The 27,787-nt window shown below is 48.0% G+C and overlaps 1 protein-coding gene and 1 long non-coding RNA gene across 5 annotated transcripts in view; both read left to right on the top strand.

Moving 5' to 3' along the window:
* The first annotated feature begins 213 nt into the window (after positions 1-213).
* The window catches only part of SEPTIN11 (septin 11), a 158,768-nt gene continuing 131,194 nt past the window's right edge, over positions 214-27,787 (top strand). For all 4 annotated transcript variants that reach the window (XM_060247158.1, XM_060247156.1, XM_060247155.1 and 1 more), the window contains exon 1: positions 214-332. In XM_060247158.1, coding sequence (XP_060103141.1) covers positions 216-332 — 117 coding nt within the window. In that variant the 5' untranslated portion in view covers positions 214-215. The remainder of the gene's footprint in view (positions 333-27,787) is intronic.
* Positions 7,630-8,135, top strand: LOC132577392 (uncharacterized). The gene is made up of 2 exons (XR_009555825.1): positions 7,630-7,789; positions 7,885-8,135. It is a non-coding gene; the product is annotated as an uncharacterized LOC132577392 (long non-coding RNA).

Genomic DNA, 27,787 nt, shown 5'->3' with positions numbered 1-27,787 from the left:
GGGGGTGGGGGGTGCGCTCCGTGCGCGCCCTCCGCCGGCCTTGGCGACGCGCGGCCGCCGGGTGCGCCCTAGCCGTGGGCGAGGCCAGACTGCTCGGGCCCTGCCAGGCGGGGGGCGTGCCCGAGGGGGAGGCGGCCGCGTCCCACAAGAGCCCCGCCTCTTCTCTCTCTCCTCCCCCCCCCGGAAGGCGAATGGTCGCTTCCAGCCGGGTGGCCATGTTGCCACTTATAACAGGCGAGGGCGCAGGCGGCGGCTCTGCTGCTGCGAGGGAGCCGGAGCGGCGGGCGCGCCGGAGCAGCGAGGGCATGGCTGTGGCGGTGGGCAGACCCGCGGTGAGTGCAGCGCGGGGCAGGAGCTATTTGTTGCAACCCGCCCGGCCGGAGAGAGCGTCTCCCGGCGCGGCCAAGGCGGGTCTCTCTTTCTTTCCTTCTCTCTCCATTCATTCCAAAAAGAGCGCGGGAGAAAAGGGTGGGTTGGGCGCGTCCCCACGTTACGGGCCGGCCCGGGGGTTGTGCGGGCGGTTGGGTCTTTGGCTCCGGGGCCGAGGCGAGGCGGGAAAAGGCTTGACAGTGAGTGGAGTGGAGGCTTGGGCGGGCAGGGGAAGAGGCGGCGGGGCCAGCGGCTCGGGAGCGCATGGATGGGATTTGGAGGCGCCCATCTGGGCGGGCAGACGCGGAGTCGGGATGGACACCCGCTTGTATCTGGCGATGGGAGCTTCTTTGACTCTCTGGCAGGCTCCAGCCTTTGGAATCCTGGGGGTCTCTAAAGTGCCACGGGACTGGGATCTAGGGATTGGATCAACATCTGGAGCAGAGGTCCAGCAGTGGCTGTTTTTTGCTCAGTCGCAGAGCGACTCTTGGCGACCACATGGACAAAGTCACGCCAGGCCCTCCTGTCTTCCACCATCTTCCGAAGTCTGCTCAAATTCGTGTTTGTTACATCAGTAACACTGTCCAGCCATCTCATCTTCTGCTGTCCCCTTCTTCTTCTGCCTTTTGTTTTTCCCAGCATCAGGATCTTCTCCAGGGAGTGCTCCCTTCTCATTTGGTGGGCAAAGTATTTGAGCTTCAGCTTCAGCATCTGACCTTCCAGGGAACAGTCTGGGTTGATTTCCCTCAGGACTGACTGATTGGATCTTCTTGCAGTCCAAGGGACTCTGAAGATTCTTCTCCAGCACCACATCTCAGAAGCGTCTATTCTTCTGCGCTCAGCCTTCCTTATGGTCCAGCTCTCACAGCCATACATTACTACTGGGAATACCATCACTTTGACTACACGGACTTCTGTTGGCAGGGTGATGTCTCTACTTTTTATTAGCCCAGATTTGCCATAGCTGTCCTCTGAAGGAGCAAACGTCTTTTAATATCATGGCTACAGTCACCATCTGCAGTGATCTTGGATCGCAGAAATGTGAAGTCTGTCACTACTTCCATGTCTTCCCCTTCTATTTGCCAAGGTGTGATGGGGCCGGATGCCATGATCTTAGTTTTTTTGATGTTGAGTTTCAAGCCTACTTTTGTGCTGTCCTCTTTCACCCTCAACAAGAGGTTCTTTAGGTCCTCCTCACTTTCTGCCATTAGAGTAGTGTCATCTGCATATCTGAGGTTGTTGATGTTTTTCCCGGCAATCTTAATTCCAGCTTGTGCTTCATCCAGGCCAGCATTCCGCATGATGTACCCTGCAAATAAATTAAATAAGCAGGGTGACAATATACATCCTTGTTGAACTCCTTTTCATATTATAAACCGATCAGTTGTTCCATATCCCATTCTGACAGTTGCTTCTTGACCCTTATACAGGTTTCCCAGGAGACATGTGAGGTGCTCTGGTACTCCCATCTCTTTAAGGACTTGCCACAGTTTGTTGTGATCCACACAATTAAAGGCTTTAGCATAGTCAATGAAGCAGAAATAGACTTTTTTTTTATACTCCTGTGCTTTCTCCATAATCCAGCGAATGTTGGCAATTTTAATCTCTAGTTTCTCCACCTCTCTGAAATCCAGCATGAACTTCTGGTAGTTCCCAATCGACATACTGCTGAAGCCTAGCTTGTAGGATCTTTAACATGACCTTGCTGGCATGTGAAATGAGCGCAATGGTGCGATAGTTTGAACATTCCTTGGCATTATCCTTCTTTGGGATTGGGATATAAACTGATCTTTTCCAATCCTGTGGCCACTTTTGTGTTTTCCAAATTTGTTGACATAATGTGTGCATCACTTTAACAGCATTGTCTTTTAGGACTTTGAATAGCTCAACTGGGATATCATCATCTCTGCTTGCTTTGTTGTTAATAATGCTTTCTAAAGCCCATTTGACTTCACACTCCAGGATGTCTGGCTCAAGGTCATCGATTTCGCTGTCATGGTTATCCAGGACATTGAGATCCTTCTTGTATAATTCTTGTGTGTATTCTTGCCACCTCTTCCCGATCTCTTCTGCTTCTGTTAGGTCCCTACCATTTTTGTCCTTTATCATGGCCATCTTTGCATGAAACGTTCCCTTGATTTCTCCAATTTTCTTGAATAGATCTCTTGTCCTTACCATTCTATTATTTTTCTCTATTGCTTTGCGTTGTTCCTTCAGGAAGGCCTCCTTATCTCTCCTTGCTGTTCTCTGGAAATCTGCATTCAGTTGGGTGAATCTTTCCTTTTCACCTTTGCCTTTCGCTTTCCTTCTTTCCTCAGCTATTTGTAAAGCCTCATCAGACAGCCACTTTGCTTTCTTGCATTTCTTTTTCTTTGGGATGGTGCTGATTGCTGCCTTCTGTACAGTGTCACGACCCTCTGTCCATAGTTCTTCAGGCACTCTGTCTATCAACTCTGGTTCCTTAAACCTATTCTTCACCTTCACTGTATATTCATAAGGGATGTGATCAAGGTCAAACCTGAATTGGCTTCCCCAGTTTTCTTCAGTTTAATCCTGAATTTTGCGATGAGTAGCTCATGATCTGAGCCGCAGTCAGCTCCCAGTCTTGTTTTTGCTGACGGTAAGGAGCTTCTCCATCTTTGACTGCAGAGTATATAATCAGTCTGATTTCTGTGTTGCCCATCAGGTGATGTCCACGTGTAGAGTCGCCTTTTAGATTGTTGGAAGAGGGTGTTCACTATGACCAGCTTGTTCTCTTGACAAAACTCTGTTGGCCTTTGCCCGGCTTCATTTTGTTCTCCAAGGCCAAACTTGTCAGTTGTTCCAGTCACCTTTTGACTTCCTACTTTGGCATTCCAGTCCCCTGTGATGAGGAGGACATCTTTTTTTGGTGTTAATTCTAGAAGGTGTTATAGATCTTCATAGAACTGGTCCATTTCAGCCTCTTCTGCATCAGTGGTTGGGGCATAGACTTGGATTACTGTGATATTGAATGGTTTGCCTTGGATATGGACCGAGATCATTCTGTCATTTTTGAGATTGTATCCCATTACTTCCTTCCTCACTCTCCTGTTAACTATAAAGGCAACACTGTTTCTTTTACGGGACTCTTGGCCACAATAATAGATGTAGTGATCCTCTGAGTTAAATTCACCCATTCCCGTCCATTTTAGAACTATAATGAAGCTGGACCACCTATGTAAGAAATTCTATAGCACCATTTTAAATTTTTAAATTATAAATTGTTTATATGTTTTTTGATTTTATAACCATAAGGCATTGTTATTGTGACTGTGAGCCGCCCAGAGTCCGTATGGAGTGGGCGGCATACAAATGTAAGGTAAATAAAAAAAATTTAAAAAAAAATTGCTAGACCTGGGTGGCTCAGGCAAGTCTGATTTCATCAGATCTCGGAAGCTAAGCAGGGCGGGCCCCGGTTAGTACTTGGGTTGGGAGACCACCAAGGAAGTCCAGGGTCACTGTTGGAGGCAGAGAGTGGCAAACCACCTCTATTCATCTCTTGCCTTGAAAGTCCAGGGTTGTTGTAAGTCGGCTGTAACTTGAAGGCAGTTTCCAGTAAGAGATGGATATTGAGGGCAAAGGGTGGAAGTTGATGAAGTTCTCCAGTCCTGGAGAATAGGGCTAGCTGTAGACAGTCTGGCAGTCTAGGCAAGGCTGTCTGGCACACACACCCCGCACTGATAACATCACTGAATCACATGGGGGTGCCCAATTTGGCACCTCCAGAAGGCGGTGCCCTAGGCAATAGCCTAGCTTGCTTAGTGGCAGGGCCAGCTGTGATCACAGAGTTTGACACGAGAGTCATTAGAACCACAGGCCTTAAACAGGGGTGGCCAAACTTGCTTAATGTAAGAGCCACATAGAATAAATGTCAGATGTTTGAGAGCTGCAAGACATGAATGTCAGATGTTTGAGAGCCGCAAGGAAGGGAGGGAGGCAGGCAAATAGATGGGTGAGGGAGAGGTGGGAAGAAAGCAACTTTAATTTTAAATGCATTCTCCATGGCTTGGCTTGGGCAAATTATTTAAAGAGAAATGACTTCTCCAAGCCAGCCAATTGGAGGCTTCTAGAGTCACACAATATGTGTGAAAGCTGCATATGGCTCCCGAGCTGCAGTTTGGCCACCCTTGGTCTTAAACTTTCTGAAACCAAGCTGCTCAGTTCCAAGTTGGCAAATGGGTTAATAATTTTGAATGGTGAACACATTGATCTGCTTTTCTCCTTCTCTCTCTGTTTGCATTCTTGCCCTCTCTTTGGGAGTAGGGGGCAAAGAACTCAACAGAATACTGCAGACCAGGGGTGGCCAAACTTGTTTAACATAAGAGCCTCATAAAATAATAATAATAAGATATTGGATTTATATCCCACCCTCCACTCCAAAGAGACTCAGAGCGGCTTACAATCTCCTTTACCTTCCTCCCCCACAACAGACACCCTGTGAGGTAGATGAAGATATTGGATTTCTATCCCGCCCTCCACTCCGAAGAGTCTCAGAGCGGCTCACAATCTCCTTTACCTTCCTCCCCCACAACAGACACCCTGTGAGGTAGATGAAGATATTGGATTTATATCCCGCCCTCCACTCCAAAGAGTCTCAGAGCGGCTCACAATCTCCTTTCCCTTCCTCCCCCACAACAGACACCCTGTGAGGTAGATGAAGATATTGGATTTATATCCCGCCCTCCACTCCGAAGAGTCTCAGAGCGGCTCACAGTCTCCTTTACCTTCCTCCCCCACAACAGACACCCTGTGAGGCGGGTGGGGCTGGAGAGGGCTCTCACAGCAGCTGGCCTTTCAAGGACAACCTCTGCCAGAGCTATGGCTGACCCACGGCCATTCCAGCAGGTGCAAGTGGAGGAGTGGGGAATCAAACCTGGTTCTCCCAGATAAGAGTCCGCTCACTTAACCAGACAGAGTTCCAACAATATGCTGTGGCTAATAACCACTGATGGACCTCTGCTCCGTATTGAGGGGAGGGGAAGGGAATGGAGATTGTAAGCCACTCTGAGTGAAGGGCAGGGAATAAATCCAGGGTATAAATCTCCACACCGAACTGCCTCTCCAGTGAATAAATGACAGATGACTGAGAGCTGCAAGACATGAACATCAGAAGTTGGTTGGTTGGAAGGAAGGAAGGAAGGAAGGAAGGAAGGAAGGAAGGAAGGAAGGAAGGAGGGAGGGAGTGGTGGAAATAAGCAACTTTAAATGGATTCTCGAAGCTGCTAGCTTGGCTTGGAGAAGTGATTTAAGGAGAAAAATGCCATCTCCAAGCTGGGCAATGGGGCAGTGGGGGGGCTTCGAGAGCCACACAAGCCACAGTTTGGCCACCCCTGTTTCAGACTGTCTTAGGAAACACTAATCGAGTGTAGTGACTCAGCTAAGCAGGGATGGTTCTCAGTTCCAGTGTTACCACTGCCACTACCTCACTCGGTGGCCCTTGTAAAGTCACTCAGTCTCCACATTTGGAGGTTATAATACTGACTTGGATATAAAAGAGACACGATGCACCATTTGAACACTATAAACGCTAATTGTTGGGCCCCAACCCACCAGTTGACGGCTAATATTTAAGCAGATTTCAACACCCCCTCCCTTGCTTCTGGATTGATTTGGGCCGGCTCAGTATTGATGCAAGGAAGTTTGAGATCTCTGGAGGCCGAAGGCTGTTGACGTCGCAGGCCATAAAAAAAGGGGTGTTGAACTTATTAGAGATGGGCTTGGAGGGTGTGTGGTTTTCAGTGTGTAGCTTGATAAAGAAATTATCTCGAGCAAAGCTTTCCCAAGCCTTTGGGGAGAGAGACGACCATGGCAGGGCTGTGGAATTAACCCAGTTATCTCATCTGAGGCAAGAGTGAACAGGATACATCACAGGAAGTCTGTCTTTTAGGGCCACGTTCTTGGGAACCTTTCAAGCATCCTTGGTTTAGGGGGCGGCTGCAGTGGTAACTGAGTACTGGATGGAGATGCCTGCATCCAACCTTCCCCTTTCATACAACAGTTGCGGTATTCTATGGAGATCAGAGTTGTGTAGAGAAGCAGCAAAAGGGGCAGCAAAGAAGGAAAAGGATTGTTAAAAAACCCCAAAATGCACATACAGTCAGGTTATCTACAATATCAATGATAACTTCAGGTTGTGTACAATATCAACTAACAGAGAGCCAGTGTGGTGTAGGTGTTAAGTGTGCGGACTGTTATCTGGGAGAACCGGGTTTGATTCCCCACTCCTCCACTTGCAGCTGCTGGAATGGCCTTGGGTCAGCCGTAGCTCTCGCAGAGGTTGTCTTTGAAAGGGCAGCTCCTGTAAGAGCTCTCTCAGCCCCACCCACCTCACAGGGTGTCCGTTGTGGGGGGAGAAGATAGAGGAGATTGTAAGCCGTGGTATAAATCTGCAGTCTTCTTTTTCTTCTTCTTCTGTGTTTCCTCCTTGTGTGTGTGGTTCTCTGCAGAATAAAGGCAGAAACAATGCATGGTGACTCAGATTATTTGTCTGGTCTTCACATGTTTGCTAGAGCGCTTTCCCACACTCTAAAAAAAGTCCTGCGGCCGGGCCAGCACTGTACAATTGTGGGCTGTTAAGGTGAGAAGCCACGAAAGGGAGAAGAAAAACTCCCTTCGCTTTGCAGCAGCAGGCTAAGCATGCCAACCTCCAGGTGGGGTGTGGAGTCTTCTGGAATGAGGGCTGATCTCCACACGACTGGGATCATTTCAGCTGGAGAAAAATGACAGCTTTAGAGGGTCCTTGTTGAGTGTTCTCCTCTCCCTTAACCCCTCCATCCCCAAATATCCAGGAATTTCCCTACGCAGAGTTGGCAACCCTACAAGTCAGTGGGTTTAGGTCAAAAAGTCCTTAAAGATGACTACGGATTGTGCTAGAAGCCTTCTCCAAAAGATATGTGAAGTTGAACAGGAAGGATTGGCTGTTTTATATTATGCGCACAGAGAGGTTAGGATTAGCCAGGAGACTGTTATGCAAAGTGATTTTAGGAGATGTGACGGTGCAGTCCTGCACTGAGTTATTTCTGTCTAAGCATATTGATTTTGGTGGGCCTGGATCGGCATAATCCTGCCTAGGATTGCACGGAGAGAAAGTTGTTCTCTCAAGGTATTTCGCTTCAAGACTTCTAACAGTCGTGCAGAGCAGAGTTGTTGGGGGGGGGGGGTGGAAATGCTGAAATGAAATTAGATCTCTTTTGTGAAGGAGCTTTTGTGAGGAGTTTTTCTTTTCTTTTCTTTTGGTAGCTGTGAATAAATCCGTTTCTTGGCTGGGTTTCTGCAAACTTCCCAGACGGCTTTACATAACAAGATTCTTACAGAGAGAGAGAGAGAGAGAGAGATCTTTTTATTATTATGTCTGTAACTTACAGATATGTTGTTGGAAGTAAATGCCGACCATATGAAGGTAGTCTTATGCATCACCAGGCGTAGGGGAGAGGGCGGAAGGGGGGGGGAGGATGGGACTTGATTGACTTTTTCCTGTTCGGTTTTTTTCGAAAGCGCATGCCAGCAAACCAGATGTTGCACACGAGCAAATGATTTCAGCGTGGCTACTTTCAGAATGCGAAAAATAGTGTCTGTGTTCAAGATGTGATCTGGCTCGCCTACTTTCTGTTACCGTTTTATAATGCAATTTGGAATGGGCTCCGCAGTTGTGCTCTAGTGTTATGTCTCCCATATTTTTAAATTTATCTATGCTGCTCTGACTGGGTTGATATTCCTATGCAAAATAAATGGTTTATGTAAAGAAACTCTCCTCCTACCATCTCTTACTTATTAAGGCTGCAATTTGGACATCGTGTATAACTGCGGTTATGGGAAAATGCTTGTGTACCCAGTGTGTTGCCAGATGTCATTTCCCCCTCTTTAACCACCTCCGAGGGAGTTAAATCGTAATTCTGATTACCCGTGACATAGGAAGACAGGCACGTGGGTGAAGCAGAGCTAGATTTCCTCCTCCTAAGAGAGCCAGTTTGGTGTAGTGATTAAGTGTGTGGACGCTTATCTGGGAGAACCGGGTTTGATTCCCCACTCCTCCACTTGCAGCTGCTGGAATGGCCTTGGGTCAGCTATAGCTCTGGCAGAGCTGCCCACCTCACAGGTTGTCTGTTTTGGGGGAAGGAAGGTAAATGAGATTGTAGGCCACTCTGAGATTCAGAGTGAAGGGCAGGGTATAAATCCAGTATCCTTTTCTTCCTCCTCCTCCTCCTGTTTTGAACAATACTATTGGGAAAGGTTGAAAACAATAAGAAAAGCAGAAGACTGAGCATGAGATGGACTGACTCAGTCAAGGAAGCTGTGGCCTTAATTTGCAAGATGGGAAGCCTTGACCTGGACGGCCCAAGGCTAGCCCAATCCTATCAGATCTCAGAAGCTAAGGACCCAGCTGGTTATTTGGATGGGTGACCACCAAGGAATACCAGGAGTGTGACAGAGAGGTAAGCAGTGGCAAACAACCTTCTAGATAGCCGTAGATGTGACAAGATGTTGGGGTATGGGTGAACCATGTTAAATATGAGCAGCCAGTGTGATGCAGTGACAGAAAAGGCAAATACCATCTTGGGGAGTATCAACATCCAATTCATAAGATGTCATAGTTCCACAGTACACTGCATTGGTCAGGCCGCACTTGGAGTATTGTGTATTTACTCGTTCGTTCATTCATTCATTCATTCATTCATTCATTCGACTTGTATCCCGCCCTTCCTGCCGAAGCAGGCTCAGGGCGGCTCACATTAAGAGGTCACAAAACCAATATTATTAGACAAAAGATAAAAACACAAGTACATCATAAGAACAGAAGAACATAAGAGAAGCCATGTTGTATCAGGCCAATGGCCCATCCAGTCCAACACTCTGTGTCACGTAAGAACATAAGAGAAGCCATGTTGGATCAGGCCAGTGGCCCATCCAGTTCAATGCTCTGTGTCACATAAGAGAAGCCATGTTGGATCAGGCCAGTGGCCCATCCAGTCCAACACTCTGTGTCACATAAGAACATAAGAGAAGCCATGTTGGATCAGGCCAACAGTTCATCCAGTCCAACACTCTGTGTCACGTAAGAACATAAGGGAAGCCATGTTGGATCAGGCCAATGGCCCATCCAGTCCAACACTCTGTGTCACATAAGAACACAAGAGAAGCCATGTTGGATCAGGCCATTGGCCCATCCAGTCCAACACTCTGTGTCACATAAGAACACAAGAGAAGCCATGTTGGATCAGGCCAATGCCCCACCCAGTTCAACGCTCTGTGTCACATAAGAACATAAGAGAAGCCATGTTGGATCAGGCCAGTGGCCCATCCAGTCCAACACTCTGTGTTACATAAGAACATAAGGGAAGCCATGTTGGATCAGGCCAATGGCCCATCCAGTCCAACACTCTGTGTTACATAAGAACATAAGGGAAGCCATGTTGGATCAGGCCAGTGGCCCATCTAGTCCAACACTCTGTCACCCAGTGACCAGTATATGTGTGTGTGTATATATATATGTATAATTAAATGTATAATATATATGTATAATTAAAACATATAAAACAATTAAATAAAACAATGGTAGGTGCTATTACATCAGATATATTGATGTATTAAAGATGGCGGATACTACCAACTCCATCAATGTTTAGTTTTTATTACTCAAGTATTTCTGTTGGATGTTGTATAAGAAAAAGTTCCCCAGTCACAATATGATGTTTGAGGTGGGCCAGTTGGAGCTATTGTGTGCAGTTCTGGAGGCCTCACTTCATGAAGGATGTGGACGGAATGGGGCGGGTACAGAGGAGAGCAACAAGGATGATCAGGGGCCTGGAGACCAAGCCCTAGGGGGAAAGGTTGAGGGACCTGGGAATGTTCAGTGTGGAGAAGAGGAGGTGGAGCGGGGACATGATGGCTCCCTTAAAGGATTCGAAGGGCTGTCACTTAGAGGAGGGCAGGGAGCTGTTCCCATAGGCAGCAGAGGAGAGGACTTGCAATAATGGGTCTAAATTAAGGGCAGGAAGGTGCCAGCTGGATATTAGGAAAAACTTTGTTACAGAAAGAGTTCTTCCATAGTGGAATCGGCTACTGAGGGCGGTGGTGCGTTTCCCGTCCCTGGCAGTCTTTAAGCAGCAGCTGGATAAACACTTGTCAGGGATGCTCTAGGCTGATCTTGCATTGAGTAGGGGGTTGGACTACCATCTAGGCCTGTATGGCCCCTTTCCAGTTCTATGATTCTACCTTTGGAACATCTTTTGCCTTACAAACATATCTAGCCCACCACTTAGTGGTACATAATGCTCAATGAGTGAGGACTTCTGACGAATACTCCCTCCAAGCTGTGGTGTCTTGTGAGCAGAAATTCTACTTTGTGAGCTCCTGGCATTCAAGTTGTGAGCTACTGCATAAGTTAGTTTGCTCTGGGGGTATTTTTTCCTGAGTGACGACAAAAATGTGTGAGCTGGAGGCTAAAAAGCTGTGAGCTAGCTCACACTAACTCAGTTTATAGGGAACACTGCTTCTGGCTGTCAGACAATCTTAGGATTTCCTGCAGGGCTTTTTTTTGTAGCAGGAACTCATTTGCATATTAGGCCACACACCCCTGATGTAGCCAATCCTCCTGGAGTTTACAGTAGGCCCTGTACTAAGAGCTCAGTAAGCTCTTGGAGGATTGGCTACATAAGAAGGGTGTGGCCTAATATGCAAAGGAGTTCCTGCTACAAAAAAAGCCCTGTTCTCCTGGCTATACTATGCACACTGCCCTACGATAATTAATCAATCAGTTAATTGCAAGACCTGAGCAAGGCTGTTAATGATAGGACTTTTTAAAGGCCGTTCATGCATAAAGTCACCATAAGTTGGAAGCAGCCCGATGGCGCATAATACACATGCTTCTTTTTGTTGTTGTTATACAAGAGTTCCTCTGAGCATGTGCTGAGGTGTGTACTGACTCATCATAGCCAATCACCACACCTTTGGAACTGGAGATATTTCACCAAGGATGTAACCCTTTCTCACAATCTATTCCCCCTCTCTCTGTGCAATCTGTGCTGATCTGGCTGACCCAGGCTAGCCCGATCTCATCAAATCTCAGAAGCTGAGCAGGGTTGGCTCTGGATGGGAGACCACCAAGGAAGCCCAGGGTTGCCATTGCCTTCCTCTGCGTAGCAACCCTGATAAGGTTGCCGTGGGTGGGTGGGGGAGTAGCAGGGGTCATTTTGCAGGAAAAGAGGTGCCAGAGCTCATTAGCACGGCTCATTTGCATAACTCATTTGCATAGCTCATCAGAGAGCCAGTTTGGTGTAGTGGTGAAGTGTGCGGACTCTTATCCGGGAGAACCGGGTTTGATTCCCCACCCCTCCACTTGCAGCTGTTGGAATGGCCTTGGGTTAGCCATAGCTCTGGCAGAGGTTGCCTATATGGAGACCCTTTTCCCATTTTAGCAAACCATGGCCTTGTAGCTTCCAAAGTTTGTTGCATGCAATTAAACTTTTTATCTAACGCTCTTCTACTGTATCTTTACAAGAGCCTGGCTATTGTGTTCATGGTCTGAAGGGCTGGCTAATTTGGTTAATTGTTAATAAATTGCTAGGTGTGGCTGAGGGGGAAGGAGGTTTGGCAGACTTTGTGTTGCTAGCTATATGAGGGATATGACCCAGTGCAGGCGAAAATGAAATAGCAGTTTTGGACTGATTAACTTAACCATGATAACCTTCTTGAGTTACAGAGAATTTCCTTCTGAGATGGGTTTGGCAAGAAGACGTTTCAGGGACTTATAAAAGCAGGCATCTGGAGTAACTGGGACAAAGATTATCAATGTTATCTGAGGTCTAAAGTTCTCCACATTTTCCAACAGAACTGTTCATGTTTGGTTCCAGCTTTTCACAACGGTGGTCAGAACATCCCTAGTGCTTAAACAGCAGTCTTGTGGTATTTAGCATGCTTTTATTATTGTTTGAGCCCAGCGACACCTTGGAGAGCCAATTTGGTGTAGTGGTTAAGTGAGTGGACTTATCTGGGAGAACCGGGTTTGATTCCCCACCCCTCCACTTGCAACTGTTGGAATGGCCTTGGGTTAGCCATAGCTCTGGCAGAGGTTGTCCTTGAAAGGGCAGCTGCTCTGAGAGCCCTCTCAGCCTCACCCCCTCATAGGGTGTTGTGGGGGGAGAAGATATGGGAGATTGTAAGCCACTCTGAGTCTCTGATTCAGAGAGAAAGATGGGGTATAAATCTTCAATTCTTCTTCTTCTTCTTCTTTAAGACCAACAAACTTTAATTCTGAAGAAGTGTGCATGCGCACAGAAACTCATACCCAGAATTAAACTTTGTTAGTCTTAGAGGTGCTACTGGACTCAAACTTTGTTCTGTTAATTTAGACCAGGGGCCAAAGTTGCTTAATGCGAGCGCCATATACCATAAAAGTCTGTTGTTTAAGAGCTGCAAGACATGAACATCAGATGTTTGAGAGCGGGAAGGAAAAGAAGGAAGGCAGGCTGATAGATGGGGAGGTGGAGGTGGAGGTGGAGAGAAAGCGACTTTTAACTTTAAATGCATTATCTAAGCTGTCTGCTGGCTTGGCTTGGAGCAGTGATTTAAAGAGAGAGAAATGTCTTTTCCAAGCTGGCCGACAGGGCAGTGGGGGCTTCAAGAGCCACACAATATGTGTGGAAGAGCCCCATGTGGCTCCCAAGCTGTAGTTTGGCCACCCCTGCTTCAGACCAACATGGGTACCCACCTAAATCTATGCTTTTACTATGTTACTTGTTTCATATAGCGCCCTTTTATGATCCCACCCTGCCTTTGAGAAGGTTTTTTTATCCATTTTATCCTAACAACAATCCTGTAAGGTATGTTAGTCTGAGGTAACAGTGACCAGTTGAAGATCACCCAGTAAAGTTCATGGCAACCGAGGATCTGAGGTCTCCGCATTTCTTGTCCACCTCTAACCACTACATCACCCTGTCTCTCACATTATTAGTTTCAGTTTGGGTAGCCATGTTGGTCTGAAGCAGCAGAACGAAGTTTGAGTCCAGTGGCTTCTATTAGTAATTATTTGTAAACTAATGGGGTGAAAATTTTCAGGTAACTCCAAACTCCACTTTTTATAGATTGGAATAATTATAGAGTCAGGCCAAGAGTTTGGGATGGTGCCGTGTATATCAATCAGAGTGAACAATTTTGCAAGAGTCGAGAGCCAGCAATCAGTATTTTTTTTAAAAAAAACAAAACAAAACCTCAGGAATTATTTGGAAAGCTCTCTTTGTCTCCGGATTACTGGACTAATCTGCCCCTCTGTCGACATTTATCGAATGATACTAAGTTGGCAAAAGCCTGCCAAGAAAACGTCATGATGTGACGTCACCCCATGGGTCAGTAACGACTCATTGTTTGCACAGGCAAGCTTTACCTTTTTTAAAAAGATGAAACACAATGTCTAGAGCAGTGATCTTCTGTATTCTTGGTGCTTGGGGGGGCAACGGTGGGAGAGTTTAAGGTGTCCTGGCTCCACTAGTGGACCTCCTGATGGCACCTGGGTTTTTGGGCCACTGTGTGACCCAGAGTGCTGGACTGGATGGGCCATTGGCCTCCTCCAACATGGCTTCTCTTATGTCCTTACACATCCTAGTATGCTTGGGGAAGGGGGCGCTGTGAAAAGTATGATATGGCCCTTTCTTTTGCAAAGAGTTGCATTTTGCGGGAGTCCAGCCGTGGCCCCCTTCGTACAGCTAATGATCATGTGGTAAGGAAACTCGAGAACACCAGCTTTAAAGATGGCATTCTTGCCCTTGGAATGGAATGCTTGAGAGGCAAGACCCCAGGAGTACAGCCAACAGAATCTTTTGTTTTAAGAGACATATTGTGTGAACAGTTTGAATTGCACCATCTCAAATGGTTTTGAGATGGTGCAATTCATGCTGTTGGCAGAATTGCAAGCTGGCATGCACTGGCAGGTTGGTGAGGTGAAAGGTCTGCATTGATTGGATGGGCACTGAATAATTATTCCCACCCACCCCCAAAAAAAAAATCTAAGGGGTTTGCCCTAAGAACCAACAGGGGAGTACTATGGTACCCACATCCTACTTACAGTCTTTCCAGAGTGCTGGGTTAGGAGGTATTTGTGGTCTGATCCAGCAAGGCTTTTCTTGTGTTCTTTGTGTATTTTCGGTAGCTATTTTAAAGATACGTTTTGTTTGTAAATGGATGCAAAGGATGCTCAGGAAGCTACTTCTCCCAGGAATAGGCTGCATGGGTGCTCCCAAGCAAAACTAACATGGGAACGTGATCTGTCCTCGTCTTGCTTGCACAAAAACTCTTGTTCTGTTGCCGCTTTTTGCCAATGTATGGCTGGCTTACAGCATACAAAGGACATTTTAAAAAAAAAACCCTTGTATCTGGTTTCTAGCAGGCCTGTTTTTCTGTGAGTGTGTGTGTTTTTTGCAGCATTTTTTTTCGGTCACAGTGCAGGGTTCTTTCAACTGCTAACCCTAGAGAAGCCGTGAGAGTCTCAGAGAGCGTGGGAAGCTGCTAAACATCTTCCTTAGCATTAAGCGGGGGCAGGGGGGGGGGGATGCCAGATTCTGAACCCTTTAGATGCTGACAATTACTCTGCAGTGTCATTCTTTGCAAGCAAAAAATGCAGTTTCCTTTGGATGTTTCTTCCTCTCCTTGGTGTAAACTTTTCTTCTCCCAAGCAAGATTTTCCTGGCGCCCAGCCTGCACTTGAAGTAATTTGATGGGTGTTCCCCCCCCCCCCCAATCCTTCCCCTTTTGCCTCCTTCTCAGGAATTTATTCTCCCTTCTCTTTAGGAACTGCAAATTCATGGTAACTATAAAGGGTCTCTTTCAAAAGAGAGATTGCATGATCAAATTGCTGTGGTGGTGGAGGCCAGCTCCTTCAATTTGATTTGGCAGCATTTGATTCCGAACAGGGCACATTTGCAATCGGGGGCATTCGGTGAGCAAACCCGTCCCGATGTGCGTTCACTAGGCCCATTGAGTCACGGAAAGTTGCCTGGAGCTTTCCTTCGAAGTACGCATCAGTTGTTTTCTTCTGAAGAGGGAAAGTGTAAAGCATAAAGCCTACCTGTTCCCCACTGAAAGCTCCGACCAGGACTTCTAGCCGTCATAAGACCTTTGCAGCCGTTTAGTTTCCGAGGGTAGCCGTGTTGCTCTGTGGTAGAACAGCTAGACTCGAGTCCAGTAACAACTTAGAGATCAACAAGATTTTTGGGGGATTGGGGGGAAGGGGATCTGAGCTTTTGAGGGTCAAAACTCTCTTTGTCTCCTTTTTCACCTTCGGTTTAGACTGGAACAGGGGTGGCCAAACCGCAGCTCAGGAGCCACATGTAGCCTTTTCACACACAGTGTGTGGCTCTCAAAAAGCCCCCACTGTCCCATCAATTGGCTTGCAGAAGGCCAAGCCAGCCAATGGCTTAGAGAATGCATTTAAAGTTAAAGTTGCTTTCTTTCCACCTTCCTCCCTCCCTCCCTCCCTCCCTCCTTCCTTCTTTCCCTCCCTCCCTCCCTCCTTCCTTCCCTCCCTCCTTCCCTCCCTCCTTCCTTCCCTCCTTCCTTCCCTCCTTCCTTCCCTCCTTCCTTCCTTCCTTCCTTCCTTCCTTCCTTCCTTCCTTCCTTCCTTCCTTCCTTCCTTCCTTCCTCCCTCCCTCCCTCCCTCCCTCCCTCCCTCCGACATCTGACATTCATGTCTTCCGGCTCTCAAACATCTGACATTTATTCTGTGTGGCTCTTATGTTAAGCAAGTTTGGCCACCCCTGGACTGGAATATCAGGACTCTAGGATCTCCATTCTTACTTCTCACAAAGAGAGCCTTGACTCTCGAAAGCTCATAGCCTGAAAATTTTGGCAGTCTCTAAGGTGTTAACTGGACTCAAACCTAGCTAGCAGAAGTTTAGTTTCCAAAACACTTTCTTTACTATTGGGTGTGGCCAGAGGGGAGATCCCTTTAAGACAGGGGCAAGCCAAGCAAGGTATTCTGGGGGCACTCATGGGGAATGGTGCTCAGAGTGTCCTGATGGAGCGATCAGGGGAAGACAGGCAGCAGATATAAGGGAGGCTGTGGCAGCAGAAGAGAGGTCGGAGACGAGGTTGCAGACTGATATGGCTCAAGGGAGCCTGCTACTAGGAAAGCCCATTGACTCATCCCAGGGTTCCTGGGACGGGATGGAGAATGAAGATGAAAGAAGCTGGACAAGCTGGAACAGGTCTAGAGGAGGGTGGATGAGGATAGTGAGGGGTCTGGAGACCAAGTCCTATGAAGAAAGGTTGAAGGAGCTGGGCATGTTTAGCCTGGAGAGGAGGCAGCTGAGAGGTGATATGATCACCATCAAGTACTTGAAGGGCTGTCCTATCTATAGGATTGCAAGAGTACTAGCTGCTGTTGGTGGTAGATGTGACATTGGGGTCATATCCCACTCCCCCCCCCCAAAAAAAAAAGGAAAGGAAAAAGGAAAGAAAAGCTTTGAGATATTCTGGCCCAACAGTTTATTTCATAGTGGGTCCCTTTCCATGTTTATTGGTTCAGCTGTTATAGATTGATTGATTTATATTCCAGGCTGTTGTTCAAGTCAGCTTTCAAGACAGCCATTGTGGCCTGAGCTGTACCCATGTAGGGGATGCAACTGACCACAGGGCTGTGCTTTTAAAAAGGGAAATGAAAAAAAGAAAGCGGACTCAAGGGTTCATAGATCCTGGTTTGGCAGCCGGCTGTGGTTTGTGGTTGTTGTTGACCCTTCCCCACTCCCAAGTTCTGGGCAGGAGTTGTCTTGGAGACAGCCAGGCTCTCGCCACTGCTGTTGCATCCTGTACAAACCCATGAGAAGGCAGCGAACCACCCTTTTATTCTTCTAAGAGCCAGTTTGGTGTAGTGGTTAAGTGTGCGGACTCTTATCTGGGAGAACTGGGTTTGATCCCCCACTCCTCCACTTGCAGCTGCTGGAATGGTCTTGGGTTAGCCATAGCTCTTATAGGAGTTGTCCTTGAAAGGGCAGCTTCTGTCAGAGCTCTCTCAACCCCACCCACCTTACAGGGTGTCTGTTGTGGGGGAGGGAGGTAAAGGAGATTGTAGGCTGCTCTGAGACTCTGATTCAGAGAGAAGGGTGGGGTATAAATCTACGGTCTTTTTCTTCAGTGATCCATAGAGAACTCCTAAAGAAAAGGTTTCTATGCAGTGGCTTACGTGGGGCGCTGGGAAGATTCCATCTCCCAGCCCTGACCTGGATAGCCCAGGATAGCCTAATGTTGTCAGATCTTGGAAGCTAAGCAGGGTCGGCCTGGGCTAGCGTTTGGAAGAAAGATGACCTCCAAGGAATATCAGGTTGTGATGCAGAGGCAAACCACTTCCGAAACGTTTCTTGCCTTAACAGAAATCAAGTCTAACTCACCACCTAGTGGAGCTTAATGCTAAAAGAGCTAGCACTCCTGCATGCCAGGCAATCTTAGGATCTCCTGACTGCACTACACACCATGCCGCATGACAATGAATAAATTCCAGCTCCCACTGCTGGGGAGGAAACAGAATGTGGGTATCCTTACCGAAGAATGCCAGGAAGCTGGGGTTGCCAGCTTTGGGATGGAAAATACCTGAAAATTTGTGGGGTGGAACCAGAGGAAGATGAGGTTTGGGGAGGAAAGGACTTCGGTGGGGTAAAATGACATAGAGTCTATGGTCCGAAGTGGCCATTTTCTCCAAGGGAACCGATCTCTCTTGCTTGAAGATTAGTTGTTATCCCAGGGGATCTCCAGCCACCTCCTGGAGGTTAGTAACCCTAGGCAGTGACCTCTCCAGTGCTGTCCAAATGGTAGCAGAATCTGGTGTGGTTGCAGGTGATGACATCACTTACCCGCGCCGAGTTCTGTTATCCAGTCAGTAGCTACGCTGTAGCATGATGCAGTCCCTGGTGTCTCTGTCGCCACCCTCTGGAACCTTCCAGTAAGGGCACCCTGTATCCCCTTTCCCCTTCTGTGGTGATGAGCTGGGATCTTCACTGACCAATGTTCCCTGTAAGCCAAGGGTGGCCAGACTTTCACACATATTATGTGGCTTTTGAAGCTCCCACTGCCATGTCAGCTGGCTTGGAGAAGGCACTTCAGTTATCCAAATCAAGTCAGCCAGTGGCTTGGGGGGGGGGGAATGCATTTAAAGTTAAAGTTGCTTTCTTTCCACTTCTCCCTCCCCACCTTCCTTCCTTCCTTCCTTCCTTCCTTCCTTCCTTCCTTCCTTCCTTCCTTCCTTCCTTCCTTCCTTCCTTCCTTCCTTCCTTCCTTCCTTCCTTCCTTCCTTCCCTCAAACATCTGACGCTCATGTCTTGCGGCTCTCAAACAACTGATGTTTATTCTATGTGGCTCTTACGTTAAGCAAGTTTGTCCACCCCTGCTCTAAGCTCTGGAGTCTTGTGAGCAAAAATTCTGCTTTGTGAGCTACTGGTGTTAAAGTTGTGAGCCAGTGATTTGGTTACTGCATAAATTAGTCTGTTCTGGGGCCATCTTTCCTGAGCTAAGACAAAAATGTGTGAGCCAGAGGCTAAAAATCTGAGCTAGCTTAGAAGCAGCACTTCTTGTGATCCACCTTGTGAGCTGCTGCTGGCTTTCGATCAGCCCTCTTCTCAGTGCTTTCCTTCAAGTCTTTGTTCATGGAACACTCCAAAGAAGGCAGCTCTATACTTGGTCTGGTGGGACAGGCTGCACTCCAGCGGTGAGCAAACCCTGGGCAGAACACAAGGGAACTTTCCCCTCCATTTCTGGCCTGCGAGCCCTGTCTTCCCTTCCATCTCAGATTAGGGCGATGACAATTCCCCTGATTTATCCACATTCATCTTAGCCAAAAGTCTGCTGTTGCTCTTCCCTTAGGATAGCAGCACACAGCAGCTGGAACCCATCCTGGGAATCCTTATCTGAAAACCCAGACCTCCGCTTGTTAAAAATCGTGGAAGATCCCAGTGTTGCAAGGGGATTTCCGCATGTGTATACCGTGTTGGGGCAAACAGAGATTGTGTGGGCTTTTGATATGCTTGCAGAATCTCTGTCTGGAGCAGTGATGCTCTGTGTTCTTGGTGATTGGGGAGGGGGCAACGGTGGTAGGGCTTCTAGTGTCCTGGACCTATGTATGGACCTCCTGATGGCACCTGGTTTATTTGACTACTGTGTGACAAAGAGTGTCGGACTGAATGCAGAATCTCTGTCTGGAGCAGTGATGCTCTGTGTTCTTGGTGCTTGGGGAGGAGGCAACGGTGGTAGGGCTTCTAGTGTCCTGGAACTACATATGGACCTCCTGATGGCACCTGGTTTATTTGACTACTGTGTGACAAAGAGTGTCAGACTGGATGAGCCATTGACCTGATCCAACATGGCTTCTCTTATGTTCTTAATTGGCCCTACCAGCTTCTCCTATAATAGTTGTGGTAGGGGTGGAATTCTAGCAGGAGCTCCTTTGCATATTAGGCCACACACCCCGATGTAGCGAATCCTTTAAGAGCTTCCAAAAAAGAGCCTTGTAAGCTCTTGGAGGATTGGCTACATCGGGGGTGTATGGCCTAATATGCAAAGGAGCTCCTGCTAGAATCCTACCCCTGGTTGTGGTTATGCATTAGAGGAAACTCTTATACTCCTTTATGGCAGGGATCTCCAACGTGGTGCCCAATGGCACCGTGGAGCCTGATACCACCTTTCCTGGAGCTCTCCAAGTGTTTTAATGGGGGGGGGCAATTTTACCCAATAAGGCTTCTGATTGGTTGGCTGTGCAGATTTTTAAAAAATTGCTTTCACAGCAGCTGCTGCCGCAGCACAAGGACTTCACTGAGTGACTGAAGGTAAGCTGTGTGTAAGCAATAAAGTCTTTTCTAGCAGTATGTATATTTCAAAAGACCTCCCGTTAACCATAGATTCTGCCTGAATTTTCATAGAATCACAGAGTTGGAAGGGGCCATACAGGCCATCTAGTCCAACCTTCCCCCCCGCCCCCCGCTCAGTGCAGAATCAGCCTAGAGCATCCCTGACAAGTTTTTGTCCAACCATTGTTAAGGATTGCCAGGGAGGGGGAACGCACCGCCTCCCTCAGTAGCTGATTCCACTGTTGAACAACCCTTACTGAAAAGAAGTTTTTCCTAATATGTAGCTGCCTTTAATTTAGATCCATTATTGTGAGTCCTGTCCTCTGCTGTGGACAAGAACAGCTCTCTGCCGTCCTCTAAGTGACAGCCCCTCAGATCCTTCAGGAGAACCATCATGTCCCCCCTCAATCTCCTCTTCACCAGATTGAACTTTTCCAAGTCCCTCAGTCTTTCCCCCTAGGGCTTGGTCTCCAGGCCCCTGATCACCTTTGTCACTTTCCTCTGCACCCGCTCCATTCTGTCCACATCCTTCTTGAAGCGAGGCCTCCGGAACTGCGCACAATACTCCAGGTGCGGCCTGACCGATGCAGTGTACAGCAGGACTGTGACATCTTGTGATTTGGAAGTTATGCCTCTGTTGATAACACCCCAAGATCATTTTGAAGAGTTTCTTTTAGAGCGATGCATAACCTCGCTCCCTGGTGTTCTGCAGTTGGACTCCTCCTCTTCTGGGAAGCCATTTTGTGCCTGGCGCCGCCTCCCGTAGCAGCCATTTTGTGTTTGTGCTCACCACCCTGTATCAGAATTGCAGAGGTGCCCATGGGCCGGAAAAGATTGTGGATTCCTCTCTATGGGGTCAAGAAGAAAGATCCTGGGTTTCTTGAGAGTTGGGCCATTCTGAGAACACTGTCTGGGCCAGTGTACAACTGTAGATGAGAGAGAGCTGAGGTCGGTTCCTGACACACAAACTGGGAACAGGGAGTGAGGCCAACACGTTTGAAGAAGAAGAAGATATTGGATTTTTATCCCGCCCTCCACTCCGAAGAGTCTCAGAGCAGCTCACAGTCTCCTTTACCTCCCCTCCCTCCCCACAACAGACACCCTGTGAGGTAGATGAAGATATTGGATTTATATCCCGCCCTCCACTCCGAAGAGTCTCAGAGCGGCTCACTATCTCCTTAACCTTTGTCCCCCACAACAGACGCCCTGTGAGGTAGATGAAGATATTGGATTTATATCCCGCCCTCCACTTCGAAGAGTCTCAGAGTGGCTCACAATCTCCTTTACCTTCCTCCCCCACAACAGACACCCTGTGAGGTAGATGAAGATATTGGATTTATATCCCGCCCTCCACTTCGAAGAGTCTCAGAGCGGCTCACAATCTCCTTTACCTTCCTCCCCCACAACAGACACCCTGTGAGGTAGATGAAGATATTGGATTGATATCCCACCCTCCACTCTGAAGAGTCTCAGAGCGGCTCACAATCTCCTTTACCTTCCTCCCCTACAACAGACACCCTGTGAGGTAGATGAAGATATTGGATTGATATCCCACCCTCCACTCTGAAGAGTCTCAGAGCGGCTCACAATCTCCTTTACCTTCCTCCCCCACAACAGACACCCTGTGAGGTAGATGAAGATATTGGATTGATATCCCACCCTCCACTCTGAAGAGTCTCAGAGCGGCTCACAATCTCCTTTACCTTCCTCCCCCACAACAGACACCCTGTGAGGTAGATGAAGATATTGGATTGATATCCCACCCTCCACTCTGAAGAGTCTCAGAGCGGCTCACAATCTCCTTTACCTTCCTCCCCCACAACAGACACCCTGTTAGGTGGGTGGGGCTGGAGAGGGCTCTCACAGCAGCTGCCCTTTCAAGGACAACCTCTGCCAGAGCTACAGCTGACCCAAGGCCATTCCAGCAGGTGCAAGTGGAGGAGTGGGGAATCAAACCCGGTTCTCCCAGATAAGAGTCCGCACACTTAACCTCTACACCAAACTGGCTCTGAGCAAAACCTCTCCCAAGTTAGAGCAAGTAAACCAGGGCTTGGCATAGGCAGGGCGTGTCAGCAGAGTCTGAGAGCTGGGCACAGTAGCTGCTTTGTTTCACAGACAAAGCTCGCTACCAGGAAGGGATGTTTGTTTTGGAGCAGGAAAGGACAACGGCCCGTCGCAGTAGGGCAAGGTGGAATGAGAGCCTTTAAGTAGGTCTTGGGGCCCGGAAGGCCTGGAATTTCCCATAGAAGAGAACCCAGCTCTGGGGACAGTTGCTACTCGAGTCTGCATGTGGCCACTGTCCAGGCCTCCCATTCTTATCCAGAGAGCTATTCTCCGCAAGCACCAAATTAAAAAACAGCTCTGTGTTTACAAACCTGCTTTTCTCCGTAGGGCAGCGACAAGTGCGTAAAACACAAATATTGAGCACTTTGAAGATTCAGCAGAAGTGTGTTCCATAGATCAGTCCGAGAATGTCATAATCGCTCTTGAAAAGCCTTGAAGCTGCCATTCCTCAGCACGGAGAGGAAACAGTTCTCCTTAACGTTGCCTGGGAGGCAATTTGAGGCAGTGTCTTTGTGGTTGCCAATCTCCAGGGGGGGCTGGAGATCTTCCATTATTACAGCTAAGGTTGCCAGGTCCCTCTGACTACCAATTGGGGATGGAGGGGCAGGGTTGCCAGATTCTGGTTGGGAAAGTTATGGAGATTTGGGGATGGAGCCTGGAAAGGACAGGGACCTTAGTGGGGTACCAGTGCCACAGACTCACCTTCCATGTAAGAACAGAAGAAAAGCCATGTTGGATCAGGCCAATGGCCCATCCAGTCCAACACTCTGTGTCACACAGTGGCCAAAACCCCAGGTGCCATCAGGAGGTCCATCAATGGGAATAGGACACTAGAAGCCCTATCTCCAAAAGAACAGAAGAACAGAAGAGAAGCCATGTTGGGCCAGGCCAGTGGTCCATCCAGTCCAGCACTCTGTATCACACAGTGGCCAAAACGCCAGGTGCCATCAGGAGGTCCAACAATGGTACCAGGACACTAGAAGCTCTATCTCCAAAAGAACAGAAGAACAGAAGAGAAGCCATGTTGGGCCAGGCCAGTGGTCCATCCAGTCCAACACTCTGTGTCACACAGTGGCCAAAATACCAGGTGCCATCGGGAGGTCCATCAGTGGGGCCAGGACACTAGAAGCCCTCCCACTGCTGCCCTCCCAAGCACCAAGAATACAGAGCATCACTGCCCCAGACAGAGAGTTCCATCAATGCACTGTGGCTAATAGCCACTGATGGACCTCTGCTCTTAAGAACATAAGAGAAGCCATGTTGGATCAGGCTAGTGGCCCATCCAGTCCAACACTCTGTGTCACACAGTGGCCAAAAAACAAACAAGCCCAGGTGCCATCAGGAAGTCCTTCAGTGGGACCAGGGCATGTCATCCTTTTCTCCAAGTGAACTATCTCAATTGTTGGAGGTGAGCTGTAGTTCTAGGGATCCCCAAGTCCCACCTGGAGGCTGGCATCCCTAATTATAATTGATCTCCAGACAGTGAAGATCACTTCCTCTGGAGAACATAGCTGCCTTGGAGGGCTCTGTGGCATTGTACTCTGCTGAGGTCCGCCCCCTCCCCAAACCCCGCCCTTCCTAGATTTCCCCCTCAAAATCTCCAAGTATTTCCCAACCCAGAACTGGCAGTCCACTGGGGCTTTAACCGAGAAAGTGGGAGATCACGCGGTAACTGCCTATACCTCTTTACAAGGTGGGACTGACAGAAGAAGCTAGTTTGAGGCAGGGAGGTGACTTCTGTGACAATTTCAATTGAGGAGGGAAATAATCATTTACAATAATCTCTTTGTTGTCGCTGAGATTCAAAGTGGATCATAACATTTAAAAATGATGTAGGCTAACTAAACCAGGGGTGTCAAACATGTGGCCCAGGGGCTGAATCAGGCCCCCGGAGGGCTCCCCTCAGGCCTGCAAGCCACTCAATGTCGTCTGCTTCCTTCTCCCTCTCTTGCTTATTTGCTTTACCAGGCTTGCTCAATCGCCCAGGAGCTACAGAGCAAAGCTCCTTCCATGGAGAGGAAGTGGGGGGGAAGGAGAGCTTGCTTTGCTAGGCTCTCTCAGTTGCACAACAGAGCTACTGAGCCAAGACTCTCTTCCTTCTGTTGGCTGAGGCTCAGCAAGCCAGTGAGGTGGATTAGGCTGAGTGTGTGCGTTTGTCTGTGTCCTTTATGAATTTTATATCTCCCTGACCCGGCATTACATTTTATGACACACATGGCCCGGCCCAACAAGGTCAAGATTTGGCCCTCATAAGTGAGTTTGACACCCCTGAGCTAGACCAATCTCATCAGATCTCATGAAACAGAGCAGGATTGCTCCTGGTTAGTATCTGGATGGGAGACCACCAGGGCAGTCCAGGGTTGCTACGCAGAGGCAGGCAATGGCAAACCACCTCTGAACATCTGACCCTACGAAGTCACCTTAAGTTGGCTATGAGTTGACGGCTTCCTCCATAACCATTAGAGAAGAAGAAGAAGAAGAAAATATTGGATTTATATCCCGCCCTCCACTCCGAAGAGTCTCAGAGCGGCTCACAATCTCCTTTACCTTCCTCCCCCACAACAGACACCCTGTGAGGTGGGTGGGGCTGAGAGGGCTCTCACAGCAGCTGCCCTTTCAAGGACAACTTCTGCCAGAGCTATGGTTGACTCAAGGCCATTCCAGCAGGTGCAAGTGGAGGAGTGGGGAATCAAACCCGGTTCTCCCGGATAAGAGTCCACACACTTAACCACTACACCAAACTGGCTCTCCTAGAGGCTTTTCTGACCCGGATGGCCCAGGCTAGCCCAGTCTTGTCAGACCTCAGAAGCCAAGCAGGGTCGGCCTCGGTTAGTACTTGGATGGGAGACCACATAGGAAGGCCAGAGTTTGTATGCAGAGGCAGGCAATGGCAAGCCACCTCTGAATGGCTTTTGACTTGAAAACCCTACAGGGTCACCATAAGCCAGCTGTGACTTGAGACCAGTTTCTGACCTCACCAGTGGGGGGAAAAAAGTAAGGTAAACAGTGTGCTAAAATTGGATTACAGAATTCTGAAGCGGTGCAATAAAACAGAATAAGCATGGCATAACGTAAACCTCCACTGAGATCTATGGGATTAGTTTCCCAATCCAGAATTGGAACCACGGTAATCCTGTCCACAAGTTACAGTGAACACATTTTTAAAAACGATGCATGTTTGGTAGTTCTCTTATTACGTTCAATGCAATGTACGGCTGAATGTGAGAACGAAACCCTGGTTTTGTCCAGGCTGGTCCCCTGTTTCATTTGTACAGCGAACTTGAATTGACTTTTTCTTACAAACGGGTTTGTGCATGTGTGTGCAAGTTGTGCTGTGTGCATTCACTGTAACATATGAACCAGGGTCCGGTTTGATTGCCTATTGGCTGCCAAACTTCCACCCACGTAGAGATTCCCATGTTTTATTTATTTAGTACATTCTCTATGCGTCCCTTCTTCTAAGAAGCTTGAGACAGCTTGTGTCCTTCTCTCCTGCTCTATGTTTCTAAAGGATGTGTGTGTGTGCTTGTGTGCCTGGAAGTCATGGTGACTTCCAGTGACCTTTACTGGGGCTTGGTTTTTCAGAGAGATGGCTTGTATTGCCTGCCTCTACATCCCAGCTCTGGTATTCCTTGGAGGTCTCCCTTCCACATACTTGCCTGGGTCGGTCCTGCTTAATTTCTGAGATCTGACGAGATTGGGCTTGCCTGAGCTATCAAGGTCTAGGCTCCCCTGCTCCATTTTTATCCTTATGAGAATCCTGTGAAGTCAGTTAAACTGAAAACAGCTTATTGCGCTCTGCTTTATGGCAGAGTGGGGGATTTGAACTCGGGTCTCCAGGATCTTAGTCTAGCACCTTAACCACCAGACCATCCTGGCTCTTTTCTTGCAGGCCTCCGTATCATCTGGGTGTTTTCTGTGCTAGAGTCTGCTAGGACTCGCCAGCAGAGTTCTGCTGGAGTTACTGAGAAACTGGAGTTCATTTGGAAGAGATTCAAATTGCTGACCTTTCATGACAGCCGCTCAGAGGCTAATTCACTACAGTTGGAGAGAGAATTTATTTGGGCTGGAGATCTGTTTTGCTTAAAAACTAAAAGGCTTGGGCAACAATCTTCAGGCTGATGCTAGGTGGGTGTAAGGGTCCTCTGTTTTAGTGGCCTGTACTCAAATGTAACATTGGAAGATATGATTGGTTAGTGTTGCTTGCTAGGCCTGTGTCTTCTGCTGTGCGTGTCCAGCTTCTGGGACTGGATGCATGCAAATTGGCTGGAAATGAAATCCTAAATTAACATTTGAACATTATTTGTATTGGTTGATGGATTGATTTACTTCACTTCAGAAAGCCGGCGTGGTGTAGTGGTTAAGAGCAGTGAACTCTAATATAGAGAACCAGATTCAGTTCCCCACTCCTCCACATGCTGCCTGCTAGGTAGTCTTGGGTCAGTCACAGCTCTTTCTGAGCTCTCTCAGCCCAAAACCAAGTCTAGTTCGCCACCTAGTGGTGAATAATGCTAAAAGAGCTAGAACTTTAGGCTGCCGGACAGTCTTAGGATTTCCTCGCTGTACTACACACAAGGCCGTACGATGATGACGAATATTATTATTATTTCGTTTATATTCTACTTTCCTCCCCAGCAGGGATGAAAAGCAGTTTCTTTCATTCTCTCCTTCATGTTTGTTCTCACAACAATCCTGTGAGGTAGTTTAGGTTGAGAGGGTGTGCAAGGTTGAATCTGAGTCTCCCATATCCTAGTCCAGTACTCTTAACAACCGGTACCCCAGGGTGCTTTCTTGGCTCTAGAGACTGAGGCAAGTCATCTTTGTCACAAAGTAGGGAACAGCTCTTCTGGTACAATGGATCCTCCCCAATTCAAAGAAAACCCGCCGTTTTCCTTTGAAGCCTTGCCTTGTTCATACTCCAGTTCACGCAAATTGAAATCTGTTTGTGCAAATCTCATACAATTAATTGATTTGTGATTTCTTTCAGCAGGCGAGGGCCTGAACATCTTTTGGAATAATGAGACTCTCGTGTAACATGTACATGACATAACATGTGAGTGTCTGTTTTGGCTGGGCGAAGGGCCCAGCAGTCCAATACACACAGCAGCTTGGTCCGTTTGCTTGTCAAACAGCTCAAAAAGACAAATTCACAAAATGTGTGTCTTTTTGGAATAGTGATTATCTCTGCCAGGTGAAACAAAACATGCTTCAAGCCCCAACGGAGACTTCTGATGAGTATTCTGGCTCATGTTTTTTTAAGCTTAAGTAACTCCCCCCTTTCAGACTTCAGTGGAAGTTTCTTGTTTGGGGTTTAGATCTGCCCATTCTAGCATCGGATAAGAAAATAAGAGAAGCCATGTTGGATCAGACGAGTGGCCTATCCAGTCCAACACTCTGTGTCACACAGTGGCCAAAAAACCAGGCGCCATCAGGAGGTCCATCAGTGGGGCCAGGACACTAGAAGCCCTCCCACTGTTGCCCCCCCCCCAAGCACCAAGAATACAGAGCATCACTGC

Source organism: Heteronotia binoei, chromosome 9 (assembly GCF_032191835.1).
Source record: "Heteronotia binoei isolate CCM8104 ecotype False Entrance Well chromosome 9, APGP_CSIRO_Hbin_v1, whole genome shotgun sequence".
NCBI classification, from domain to species: domain Eukaryota; kingdom Metazoa; phylum Chordata; class Lepidosauria; order Squamata; family Gekkonidae; genus Heteronotia; species Heteronotia binoei.
Note: the sequence above shows the minus strand (reverse complement) of the source record. Positions and strands in the feature narration are given on the sequence as shown.